Consider the following 13,197-nt stretch of genomic DNA (forward strand, 5'->3'; position numbering starts at 1 on the left):
TCTAAAAAGTGTTGAACGGAAAGTTGATTAGATATGGTGCGTGCTGGGCGGATATGGGTTGTTCCAGGATATATGGCCTATGCACAGCTAGGGGTATCACACATGCAAAACAACCCATATCACGGACAAGTATACATTGTATGATAAAATTCATTAAATGATTAAATAAAAGATCTACATAAATACAGTAAGTACATGGCCTGCACGTATCAAATTATAAATGGATGGAATATGATCACAATGACTAACATCAATGTACATGAAAAAAATACTGTATACCGGGAAATTTTCACTGCAGTTTCACTAGGCGAATATAAGTAAACTATTATATGTATAGTGAATATGCCAAGGAGGAAATAAACACTGGGAGAATATATATATATGGATTTCAACGGCAAAGGCCGAGAAAAAATTGACTCAACGAATGTTTCCTGATATACAGTACATGTATTTACAGAAAGGTGACTGATTTAGTTAGTATTGCATTATTTATAGGATTTTAAGTCATCTTCTCATTCAATGTAGTCATTTTATAAGTATGAAGATAAATTTTCATTTCTTATTCTGCCATTTATATACAACTCTACTAAGAAGCTGATCCCTGATGTGATAACATTTCTATGTCACACACTTTTCAACCCAGAGTAAAAAGAAAGATAAAAAGATGGAACTTGACAATTAGGTTTTGATACAGGTGTTTTTTATTGTTTTTTGAAAAATTCGAAATTAAGAAAAAATAAAGCCAGTGCATGTGTGTATGTTTTAGCTATTTTCCTGTGAAATTGAATAAAATTTCAATCTCGAGATTCAAATAAATATTGTAATATTTTTGTTTGTGTGTGTTTTTTTTAAATTTTGTATGTGAACAACATAATCATACAATATTAGAAAAAAACATTAATGTCTTCAAAAGTTGAAAAATACAGCAAACGTATCACATCAACAACATGTTGTCACCGACACATTATCCCAGATAAGTGGAATCAATATTTCACCAATATTAGCAGGGGCTGAGTGATCGCTGTAAATTGTAGAATTACCATTAAAGATTTAGAATTGTACACAGCACAAATTAGGTAGAGCAGACACCATAGGCCATTCAGAATTGAAATTGCTTATGTCAAATGCCATACTTCAGAATAATGTAGCTAGCGATTTGAAATGGTAGATAAAATTGAAAATGGTCCAATATGTAAATCTGATTTTCTGAGTAGGTAGAGACATAGCTGCGTGAACCGTAGCTTCTGGGCCTGTTTTTTTTTTTTTTTTTTATTGTTATCGGATCTATGGTCCGATATTTGTTTTTTAAAAGATCGGGCCTAGAAGCTATGGTTCCCGCAGCTAGTAGAGACACTGTTACAGTAGTTGCCTTGTACACAGGAAGAATCAATCACAACAGGCTCAAGTGTCACCAGTAAGTTTGTAAAAGATGTGCATTGATTAGCTAGGTTGCCTTACAAGGGTCAGCTGTGGGGAATTTCCCTTTAGCTCAGCGGTAGAGCATCGGGCTGGAAAGGCAAGGGTCGCGGGTTCGAGCCCAAGCGACGACACAATCTTTATCACGATTCCTCATCCTACTACAAGTTGGTACACAATGTACTTATATTTATTTGCCAACTAGTTTTGCCTCCTGGATTTACCTTGTTTACAAAACAGTATCCAGTTGGTACATGGTTTTAAATCCCCAACACTACTCCTCCGAAGTGTTGGGATCACCTGGATGAACTGTTTCACTGAAATTGATCCCAACACCAAGGGGAGATAATTTTGACATTACGGCATGAAACACCCATTTTGTTACCTGACCAATGAAAAACAAATTGCTATCTGACATTATGAATCTGCATCATTAGTTTCTTTAAACCCTGACTGTTGAGCACAGGAGTTAAAACAGCTTGCTAGAAAACAATCAAAAACATTAGATGGTAAATCTGATTGATTGTTGCATGCCATTGTCTGTCAAACAGTTTTCCAGACAACATTAAAAATTATTGACTTTGCAATATTTTGAACTTTTGAACCACTTACTATGTTTCATTTCAAAAATCCTTCATAAAACAGTCACATTGTTTGATATGTATTTATATAGAGATTCAGGTTACCATGATGCCTGTTTTTAGAACTGTCCTGTCTTGACTAACACTGATGAATGTAAATGAGGACACACCTAGGCAATCACACAGCGGCTTGGCTCCTGATCTGGAATGTCCTCCTCATCAACAAACACATCATCATCCTCCAGCTTGCTAACTCCATCCAACACCTGGAGGTGGGGCAGCATTTTGAACACCCTGTAAACAGATTGGAGGAATTAATTTTCTTCAAAATGATATCCAGACTTCATGAATCAACATCAACAGCCAATCAAATTTCAAAGATGACACATTGACAGCCAATCAAACTTCATTGATCACACACTGAAAGCCAATCAGACTTGATAGCTGACATGCTGAAAGCCATTAATATTTCATAAATTTCTCACTGACAGCCAATCAGGTTTGGTAGATCACACAATGACAGCCAATCACAGTTCATTGATCACACACTGAAAGCCAATCAGACTTGATAGCTCCCACGTTGAAAGCCAATGATCATATTTCATAAATGTCTCACTGACAGCCAATCAGGTTTGGTAGATCACACAATGACAGCCAATCACAGTTAAGAGATCACACACTGACAGCCAATCAGGTTATGTAGATCTCACACTAGCTTTCATATGACACTATAGCTATCACACATAGATAGTTGTCTTTTTTAGAGCAACCCTAGCTGTTTAACTGATGTAAGTTTAATCCACGTAGCAAATACATGTATAGTTATCGAGATATAGATAAAACCATGAATCAATTCTTCTTAACATTCTACATGGATGGACAGATGGATGAACCCTGTTTCTATGTACTCCCACTAACTTGGTTGAGTGGGGACAAAAAGCAATCACACCAACTGCAAGTTTTCACAAGTGATGACTTACTTTGGTCTGTAGTTGACGACAAATGAGATTGGGTTTCCACGGAGATACAGCTGCTCTAGGGTGGACAGTGAACTCAGGCCCCGAAAACTGTTCACATCATTATCCTCCATCGTCAGACAGGTTATCTTTGGGATGGACGGCAATTTCTGAAGGAAACAAAACAAACTGGTCAACAATCAAAATGAAAAGATTCTTTTATCGCCAAGATCTAAATTACCAAAAAGATGTAAAAACAAATTTAATTTAGCAATAAAGACATTTATTTTAGTTGTTTCCCTTTACTTGTCACACGTCACTTTGGATATGTTTAAGCACCGATTGTAAAAGTTAGTTTGACATTCCTTATTAAAAAAACCACCACAACACATAAGTAAATCATATACATGACAAAAAGAAAGGAAAGGAAACTTAGAGCTTTCATTTTTCATGAATTTCTGACCAAATTAATAGGTCAAGGCTGAATACACAAAACACTATAATATGTACATATGTAACAGGAGGAACAGAAATGCAACAACTAGACCCGGACTGGAACCCAGGACCCTCCAAAATCTACAAGGATGCTCTACCAATTCAGCTACCTGGTCGCCAACAATTGATCCATTCCAGTACATTCATCCCTCCTTTTTCTAAGTCTTTGCCCCCAAACACTCAACTATTTACAACCAAGGTTCGGGTATCTCCTTGCCAAGCATTCACCATGCAGTGCTTGAAAAAAAGGGTTGGCAAACTCACTAATTTTGTAATAGGAGATACAGAAAATGCATGGGCAGACTATGATTTGAACCTGGAGCCTTTTGAACTCTAGACCGACGCTCTTCCAATTGAGCTACCTTTTAGCGGGTGATTGATCCAGTCTTAAGTTCAACAACACATATACATGTATATCAAATGTTTACCAAACATTTAGAGATAGATAAAGTATTGGACTGTACAAATATCTAATGCTTACCTTAAATGATGAGATGAAATTCTTGTTCAAATTCAACACAGTGCATCTGAAATAGTTTAGAATGAACAAATTTATTTAAAGAACAGTGGTGACCTCCCCTATAATGATAATTGGACCAGGAGTTATTTTCACAGAAGACCATCCTAAGAAAAACAGAAATTAAAATGTATGCCTGGTTTAAATAATATACATGTGTTTTATTAATTCTTTCTATTTGGTCAAAACTTCCATATGGGTTAGTATAAATCAGCCTTTCTGCTTAATGGAATTTGACAACCTGCTTAACCCTTTCACCACTGTAGACCATAATGGACTCATCCAGATCAATGCATGGTAGAGTCTTCTAAGGTTACAAAGGAGTGAAAGGGTTAAACAAACTGGTTGAGGGTACCAAATTGGATCTACCGGTAATATGACAACCAGTGAAATGAGTTTGTTTCAAAGGTTAATAAAATTATATACCAGGTATATGTTTAGACATGCATAACAGCAAAACTGTATCAGTGTTTTTATGAAGAATAGACAGCAGGCCAAAGTGACTGGTTCAGTGATTTTTACCTGTTCAAATCACATTCTTCTTCTTCCAATAATTTGCATATAATACCACCTTTAGTGTATTGTCACAGATGTGTATCTCGTATGTAATTTTACAAAATTTGGATGGTTAAAAATGTCAATTGATCTGTTCAAAAAAACAATTACTGAAAAGCTTTTGAATGTATTAATATATTTCCAACTCCAAATGATATCACGGCATGTTAAACTTGAAAATAGAGGTGGTTATGCTCATAGTTTGGCAAATTTTGCGACTAAACAGTTCCTGTTATCTAAAAGAATTCCTTTAATTTCCATTAATTTGTATCATATCTGAATATGTGGAAATGTGATAGAAATGTGGTTAAGACCATTTCAGGATACTTCCATTGACTACATGTAGGTAGCTCAGTCTGTTAGAGCAATAGTATAATAAACTGTAGTCTAGGGTTCGAATCCCGTTCTACTTCCTGTGTTGTTGATTTTTTCCACTCAGAACAAATGTTGTTGATTATGTTTTGCATGGTTACAGTTTTTGGCAGTGGTACGCCCAGGATCCTGAAATTTATGAAATATTTTAAGCCCAAACAGCACTAAAATTAGAATACCGCTAAAACATGTATGTCTACAGTGCAGGTACAATACAACATATTTGTATTACACCATTCTTTCATGTAATATAATGCTACAGGTTCCTTACTTGGGGAAGCTGTAGGATGCGAGAGTGGTGATACTGTTGTCTACAAGGTATAACTGCTCCACGTTCTTCAGGTTGCCAAGGATACGGTAAAAGTTATCTTTCTGATACTGGTGATGTAACTCTTGGTAACAGAGGCTTGCGGACTGGGGATCAGAAGTTAAACAAAGGTCAAAGTTCACAGCATCATAGATATGAAACCTGATAAAGTCATATGAATCGGTACAAATTTATAAGTATTTCTGCTTATACATGTCTTTGTTAAATTAAGGTCATAGGCCAACCATATAGTTATAAAAGTCTTATATATATCACAAAGTACATGCATTATGAAAAATAGACATTCTGTTACAAATGTTCATAAGTGTATGAGAAATATTGTTTAAACCCAAGAAATCGTGTTTTTAAGAGAACCGATTACACAAAATGTTATCTTGTTTAATTCCAAGTATCTGTAAGTCCAAGAGTTTTGCTTGATACACATAACATATCTTCTGTTACTTAGTATGTTTAGGGTTAAACTCATTCACTCCTACCTTTTTAAAATGGACTTGTCCAGCCTTTGATTTGGTAAGGTTTAAATGTGATTTTAGGGGTGACTGGGTTAACAGTCCTCACAACAGCTAAAGTCATAAGAAGAGAGAATACTAAGTGAGGCACCAACCGAAAAAAAAAGAATAGTGACGAGAGGAAAGAAAAAATAAAGACACCAAGTGTTGTGAGGGGGGGCAGCAGATTAAGTATATAGTGTGGACCTTTTTGTAGAAGACACAGAAGAAAACCCGGTTTCTGCAGAGCCCCCCCCCCCCCCCNAGCAGCCCTATTCCTTCCCTGATCCTGGGGAGCATATCTTCTCTACATCCTAGGAACATATCATGATATGATTAAAGGCACATGGTTAGCTATTCCATTAGTTTCAGGTATAAAAACTGACCAATTTCGACCAGGATACCTCTGCTTAGAAAATTACTGGGGAGCGACACCTATCTTCAGAGCTGGTCGATTTTACAGTTAAGATGTTGTACAATTCTTTTGATGTATATCAAAGGATAAAAGTAGTCTACTTGTGTTATCTGCAAGGTGGCATGCACAGAGCCTCCAATTTTGTTGTGACACATTCCAAGGATGAAGAAGATCATCCTTGATACTCCCAGAGTTATGCCTTTTCACTCTCTGCACCCCCTGGAATATGTCATAGCAAAATCAAGCGCTCAGTGTTTGCCACCTTGTGGATGTGATGAGAAGACTACTTTGATCCTTTGATGTACTTTAAAAGAATCTTGCGGTGGTGTAATAGTAAAATTGACAGGCTTTGAAGTTGGGTCTCCCTCTTCTGTAATCTTCAAAGGACTGGTATCAGCCTAGCGATTGGTCAGGATTTTTTTTACCTGAGATCAATCAAACAGCTAGCTGCATGCCTTCACTTTTTGCTAAATGACATATTCCAGGGGTACAGAGGGGGAAAGTAAGCATAGCCCCTGGAGTATTGAGGATGAGAGAATATATGCGGAACCCTTAGATTTCGAAGGGGAATTCCAAGATAAAGATGTATACCGTAGCTGCATTCCAGTCCTCCAGTGTTGTGCGATGTTGTACACGTTGCTTCCCATGTAGGGAGTGGTGAATATTCTGATTGTCCTCATCTTTCAACAGGTAAAATGCCCTTCCTTTTTCAGCAGGACCTACATGTAAAGCATGAGGAACAATTCAAGACTTAACAAAATAAGGTTATATGGTAAGTGAAGTATCTTTACCTAAAAATCATTTCCTGTCCAAATCATAAAAGAACAATTATCTAATCTTGAAAACATATTACCTTTCAATCTGGCCTCTGTTAGTTTTATCAACCATAATGATAAATTGTTGGTATTTTTCATTAAGTTAAAGGGAGGTAATACAGATTGATTTTAGCACTTTCATATTGCTTAATGGATTTATTTCTATCTTGGGATTCTAAAAATGTTATCCTGGCATATGTTTCATATAATTTGAATAGAAGTTCATATTTTACACCTTAAACTATAATTGCTAACTTTATGGGTGAATGGCAAGATAAGTTGGAAGATCAAATTAAGCGCTTTATTTGACAGAATGATTTCATTCCCAGGTTGTTAAATCTCAAAATAGTATTTTCACCTTCTCTGACTCGTGGAGCTTTGAGTTCTGTCCCCTTTAAACTGCCTGACCGCAGATCATGCCAAACAGAGTATTGGAATCTGTGGGATGGCAGCTAAAAAACATGAAATTGTATAACATATATCTTTATCAATTGAAATGACATGTGGATGCAATATTTCATACAAGATGGATGTTATTCAGCTATAAATAGCTATTGTGTATCTGGAAATTTTCACCACACTTTCACTTCAACCTTTTTCGCCCTTCGTAAACATTTTTTTTAAAACTGACTTGAAATCTAACACCAACATTTTGGCATATTCCTTATTGATGTCACATTGCACTGGGAGGTTGTAGCTTTTAGGAGAATACCTTAGATGTATGTTTACAAAATTCTCCATATTTACCTCTGGAAGTTCACTGATTGGCCCCTGGAATTTTCTCTGTTGTTGTAGGTGTTTATAGGCGGGGACAATTGCTAGAGGGACACCAGCTGACGACAGAGCGACATTACTGCCGGTCTCCCCACTCACAGCACTCTCCGCGTTGATTGACACACTATAGAGATTGGAAAACAAAAAATCATACATATTTACACAATCAAATCAGAGCTTCTGTTGAAACCGTATTCAATAGGGAATTTTTAAGTGAATAACCAGGTTTATACTCATATTGGACTTGTACCACAGAATAAGATCTACATTTAAGTCTGTGCTTGTACTAATATCTTAATATTAAATCTTGAAGCTGAGCAAGGACATTATTAGTATTTCAATGTTTCTTGTTCTGATCAGTATAGACCAGCAGTCCAGGAATTATTTAGGTGTTTGGACTTTGAGGGGTGGCTGGAGTATTTTCACAGATTACATGTGCCCACTGGGAAAATTTACCATTAAAAGAAACTGTACATACTGTAACAGGAAAGGGAAAAGTGTGCATTCCCTCTAGCGTGAAGCTAAAAGGTGACCATAATCCTTATGTACAATTAAAATCTGCCACGCTACTCCACCCTTTTTAAATGTGTTTGCCTTCGAACACCGGTACCACAACCCATGCAGGTTCTAACTCCCCATCACCACAGGTAGTGCCATGGACACCATTTGTAACAGGAAACAGAGTACTCAGTGCTTTCACAGGGGATCGAGTCTTAGATCCCTGACTTCCTAGTGGGATGCATTACCATTGAGCTAAAGGGAAATTCCCTCTAGCTTGAAGCTAGAAGGCGACCCCAATCCTATGTAAAATTAAAACCTGCCACACTACTCCCCCGTTTAAATGTGTTCATCCTTGAACACCACAACTCAGGTTCCTACTCCCTGTCATCACAGGGAGGGCCACAGACACTATTTGTACCAGAAAAGAGAATAGTGTGCCTCCACCGGGGATCAAACATGCGATCCCAGCTAGCTACAGACTTCCTAGTCAGACGCTCTAGTTCTACCACTAGAAGGCGACTGTAATCCTATGTGAAATTTGAACCTGCCACAATACAATTAGAAATATCCAGAGCATTTAGTAGGTGGTCTGATGCACGTTTCTCTTGGCATCCACACTCTTTAAAATTATTGGATTTGAGCAAGGCTTACAGTTTATGGGAGAGGGAAGGTACGATTCAAGCTGATGTACTGTATGCATGAAACACTAACACGTCCCAAGGCTAACGCATCACTCAAGATCACACGAGGCTTATTTTTCACTCACAGTCGCTGTATATGCACCTGGTGATGCTAAGATTGCTCAGAGGCAGATCACCCGGATGTTTACATTTTGACATCAACGTAGCATTTAATTGTTATTGGATTCAACTTAACCAATAAATTAATAATAAATAACGTTATGTACACTTAATGTAAAGTAACTGCATGTCGTGTTTAACAAGAATCAAAACCATAACAGCGCGCATTGGTGTTTAAAATAACAAAATACAAGCTTAAGTTTTCAATAGAAACAGATGAATTGGGGGTAGGGGGGCGGGGGGTCAAATCTCTTTTGGAAATCAAAATGTTGCAATTCTTCTGTTAGTTAAAATGGCCAACATAATGACATACAATGATGTTGTCAGTAGAAAACGTACAGATCAAATAATTCAATAATAATTCATGAGTGTTTTACTTCCGTTTAAAGTTGAACACTTACCTATCCGACATTTTCTGCAGGTGCTTGCCAACTGTGTAATCATGTGTACTACGTCATAGAATGTGTACTTTTGGGTACTATACTAATCACCAGCTATGATTGCATAAAAGTCCAACAGTACGCGAACCATTAACACAATACGAAGGGGAACTGTCAATTAATTTTTTTCTCCAAATCCCAACCATACATTTTTGTTCCTACATTTGATCAGTTATGTCAAATTATTTTAAATGATATTTTGTTTCTATTATCATATTTGACCGGATTTTTTTTGCAAGTTAATGCAACAAGGATGGGAAAACAGACCATTAGAAACTGTTATATTTATTCCTGTCACTAGATACCTTATTCTAAAATGCTGTTGTGTACCTTTCTCATCACTCAATGCACGTGAGCAACTCGATGAAATAAAATTCGCACATACTTTTAGCTGTAGGAAAACTGTATAGTGCTGATTGTTAAAGGGAAGCAACTCGTAGTATCGAGTGGAAGCATATTCTTACTGTTTTGTACCGGTGAATAGATTGTTTTGATGTAAAACGAGATGTGTAGGAAGCGTGTACTGAGCCCACGAACAAATGGTACGACAGTAGTGGGCTGACATGTAAATTCCAATTCTAATTTTATAGAAACTGCAGGTGTTGTTAAAATCGCTACCAAGAGTTGTCGTTCCTTACAATCAGTGCGTGTATAACCAGTCCAAAAACGACTCCTTCATTCTGCAATGAACAGCCGAGTTAATAATGTACATCATGATTTTCAAAACAATCTCAAACGCATCTACAGAAAAAAAATACACCAATATCATCACCTTAACCATGTCAGTCATTCCGGCATAGAAAATTCCGTGCGATATAATTGACAACTTGATTCGGGATAATAACTTCCATTTAATTTGGGGACCATCAAGGCAGCCTTTATGCGTATATTTCGATATTCTATTAAAATCGTGTAAATGGAAGTTTATCAAAATTGAACTTAAACTTAAATTCTGTACATCGCCAGCATCATCGCACGGTCGATCAGCTTTCCATTTCGCTGTAGTCTACATATTAGGATTTTACACGAGTTTCCATTTCATATGATTTTTATGAAACGAGTCTAAGAAATTTCAATTTTGCGAGCTTCTGGCCAACTGAAATGAAAAATTCGTGACGATTTTCATGAATTTCATATGAAATGAAAACGAGTGTAGGATCCTTTTTATCACATAATCAAGATTAGAATATTTCAAACATAGATTTCATTCTTTTGAACTTAAGGATGTACACCTCTGAGAAGTCAACAAATTCCTGTATTAAACTTTTTTTTTCTTATATGGATTTTTGGAAAAAGGAGTTAATGGCATAGAAAATGCAAAAAAACCCTATATGTCCGTGTATTCGTTTTTGTGCTAGGATCGGTCAAAGATACCAATTTAACACAACATGTGATTTTACGTGATATTTTTGGTTTTGACCATTTGCAGAACAAATTCATACAATTTCTTCTTCTTTTAACTCAGAAAGCTACCCCTACCCCCTATTTTTTAATGAAAAAATACTATTTTTTTACCAATTTTTTGCAGATTAAACGCTTGATATCAAAAGTTCTGCTATTAACCTTTTTTTAATATTTAATGAATTAAATGAAAATGTGTTTCTCTTTCCAAAACATCTACAAAAATGGAGGGTCAGTGAGCTTCTTTTTTTGTCCCATTATCATTTGTGTTATTTTTTTCACCTTTTTCGGGGTCAAAAATCAAAAGTGCCTCAGTTACACTAAATGTGTAAAAAAAATACCAATAATGTATAATTTTCCAGTTTGTTGCATATTATTTTTATCATATTAAAATTATAAAGTTGTACAGCAAAATTGGACCTGCTGCAATTAAAAATGGCGACACATTACAATTTAAGTGATCAACCTAGTGTCAAAAAAGGTGAAATTTGGCCTTTTTTGAAGCGCAAGAAATACACATTTTCAAAGTAGCCGCCGAATAGGTAATTTTTGTAAATTCTTGTAAATAAAGTTCTACAAACAACAGGCATCTAGTCTATTGACATATTTTCCAGATGCGTGTTTGCTAATAAACTTGATCATAATTTGTTAAATATTACAAAAACCCATTAAACCAGATCAAAACGAGACTCTAACGTGATTGAAACCTCAGAAGAGTACATCCTTAAATACCACTGATGAGTTCTAAAAAGGAGACATTATCAAATAGTGCAATAAAACATTATTTTTTTTGGCTTTCTGTTTCGACAAACATTTTTTTTTAAATAAACGCTTCTTTATTTCGCATTTCAAGTGATTATATTCTGCTTATCCGTAGCATATATATATAGCGGATTTATATGCAGATTTTGCACTGAACTTGATATAATTTAAGCATATGGCATATATAATTATATATGTGAGTTTATATTTTTGCATCAATATATGCGTATTTAAAATCGGGGGAAATCAGCATTTTTAAACCAAGACATGATAATTAAACATATATCTCTTGTCTAGATCTGTGGTAATCCTCACCAATCTTTGCTGTCACGCCCACCAGAAGGTCAACATGTTGACGAAGCTACAGGTATGTATCAAAGGTATTTTCAATAAAGAAAACTTAACAGTCTGATTATGAATGTTTTATATGAATTGAGATATACAATTAATTGATCTTTTATGAAAGTTTCAAATTTTTAATGTTAAAAAGATGATGTTTGAACTTTTAATTACCTCTCTATATCGTATCTTTGGCCTAGAAACATAAATAAAATACCTATTACACTTTAAGTGTGTCAGTTAAATATCAAACTTACCTCTCCGTATCTAATCTCTGATATGACATAATACGTATTGTAGGTTTAGAGCACGTAAATACACTTTTTTATGCATATTCACCCCATCGCACTTTCATGATTAGAGTAACAAGAGATAACACACAAGCATTCACGCACACTACAGATACAAGTACAGATAGGAGTTGTCACGAGCAGGTCAGAATGAAATGTGGTTAATTAATGGGGTCTTTTTTTTCATTAGGTGAATAATGCAACCCTTTCGCGTATCCGTTTCAACCATTCTGTCTGTTTTTGAATATAACATTTTCGGGTATAAATCCTGGCGGACCTGCAAATGTTTATACAGGCCTTGCAAGGGTTTGTCAAGGCTCGCAGGAAAGCAGCATCAGATTACTAGGAGTAGGTCCGACCTTATTTCATTAACACACAATTCTGGTCCAACCGATTCAACCGTTTTGATAAACACCGCGATGCTGTTCAGTGTTTTTTGTTCTCATAGCTACAAGATCATACGGACTTTTGGTGTCCTTCTTACTTGTTTAACATCCAACTTTCCAAGGTCGAAAACATTGAAGTATTGAACTTCATCTGTTTATAATGGTGCATGCATTTCATGGTGGGCGGTAGCTATAGCGTTTCTTGGAGATATTCCGAACATATTACAAGAACATTGTAAAAGAGATAATGTCATTCCACATGGGGCAGACTAACGAAAACCTTCGAATGTCCATCACAATCTTAAGAATCATAGGAATCAGCCTTGCGGGGAAAAGAAGAAACAAACAAAAGGATAGGAGTAATACTGAACACTTTTCCGACTACCGCTAAACTAACTAACATCAGCTGACTATATGGTACTTCAAACCATTGAGATGATGCAGAGTGTCCTGTGATCACTACATCGATTGAAAAGGAAAGAAGACACTTCCCAATATAGTAATAACGTACCATATTGGGACCCTTCTGTCTAAGTGATACGAGCGAAGCCATCGTCACCCCCCCC

At 36.1% G+C, this 13,197-nt stretch overlaps 1 protein-coding gene across 1 annotated transcript; it reads right to left on the minus strand.

Annotated features, from left to right (window-relative positions):
- Window positions 1-1,301: 1,301 nt before the first annotated feature.
- On the minus strand, window positions 1,302-9,476 carry LOC110440536. Its single transcript, XM_021483673.1, has 8 exons — window positions 9,415-9,476; window positions 7,686-7,836; window positions 7,297-7,390; window positions 6,715-6,842; window positions 5,164-5,306; window positions 3,930-3,975; window positions 2,978-3,123; window positions 1,302-2,291 (listed from the first exon to the last, which is right to left on the minus strand). Exons 1-8 carry the CDS (start codon window positions 9,423-9,425, stop codon window positions 2,168-2,170), a joined length of 843 nt encoding a protein of 280 aa, XP_021339348.1. The 5' UTR covers window positions 9,426-9,476; the 3' UTR covers window positions 1,302-2,167.
- Between the last annotated feature and the right edge of the window lie 3,721 nt (window positions 9,477-13,197).

This window comes from Mizuhopecten yessoensis, unplaced genomic scaffold (genome assembly GCF_002113885.1).
Source record: "Mizuhopecten yessoensis strain PY_sf001 unplaced genomic scaffold, ASM211388v2 scaffold11183, whole genome shotgun sequence".
NCBI lineage: Eukaryota > Metazoa > Mollusca > Bivalvia > Pectinida > Pectinidae > Mizuhopecten > Mizuhopecten yessoensis.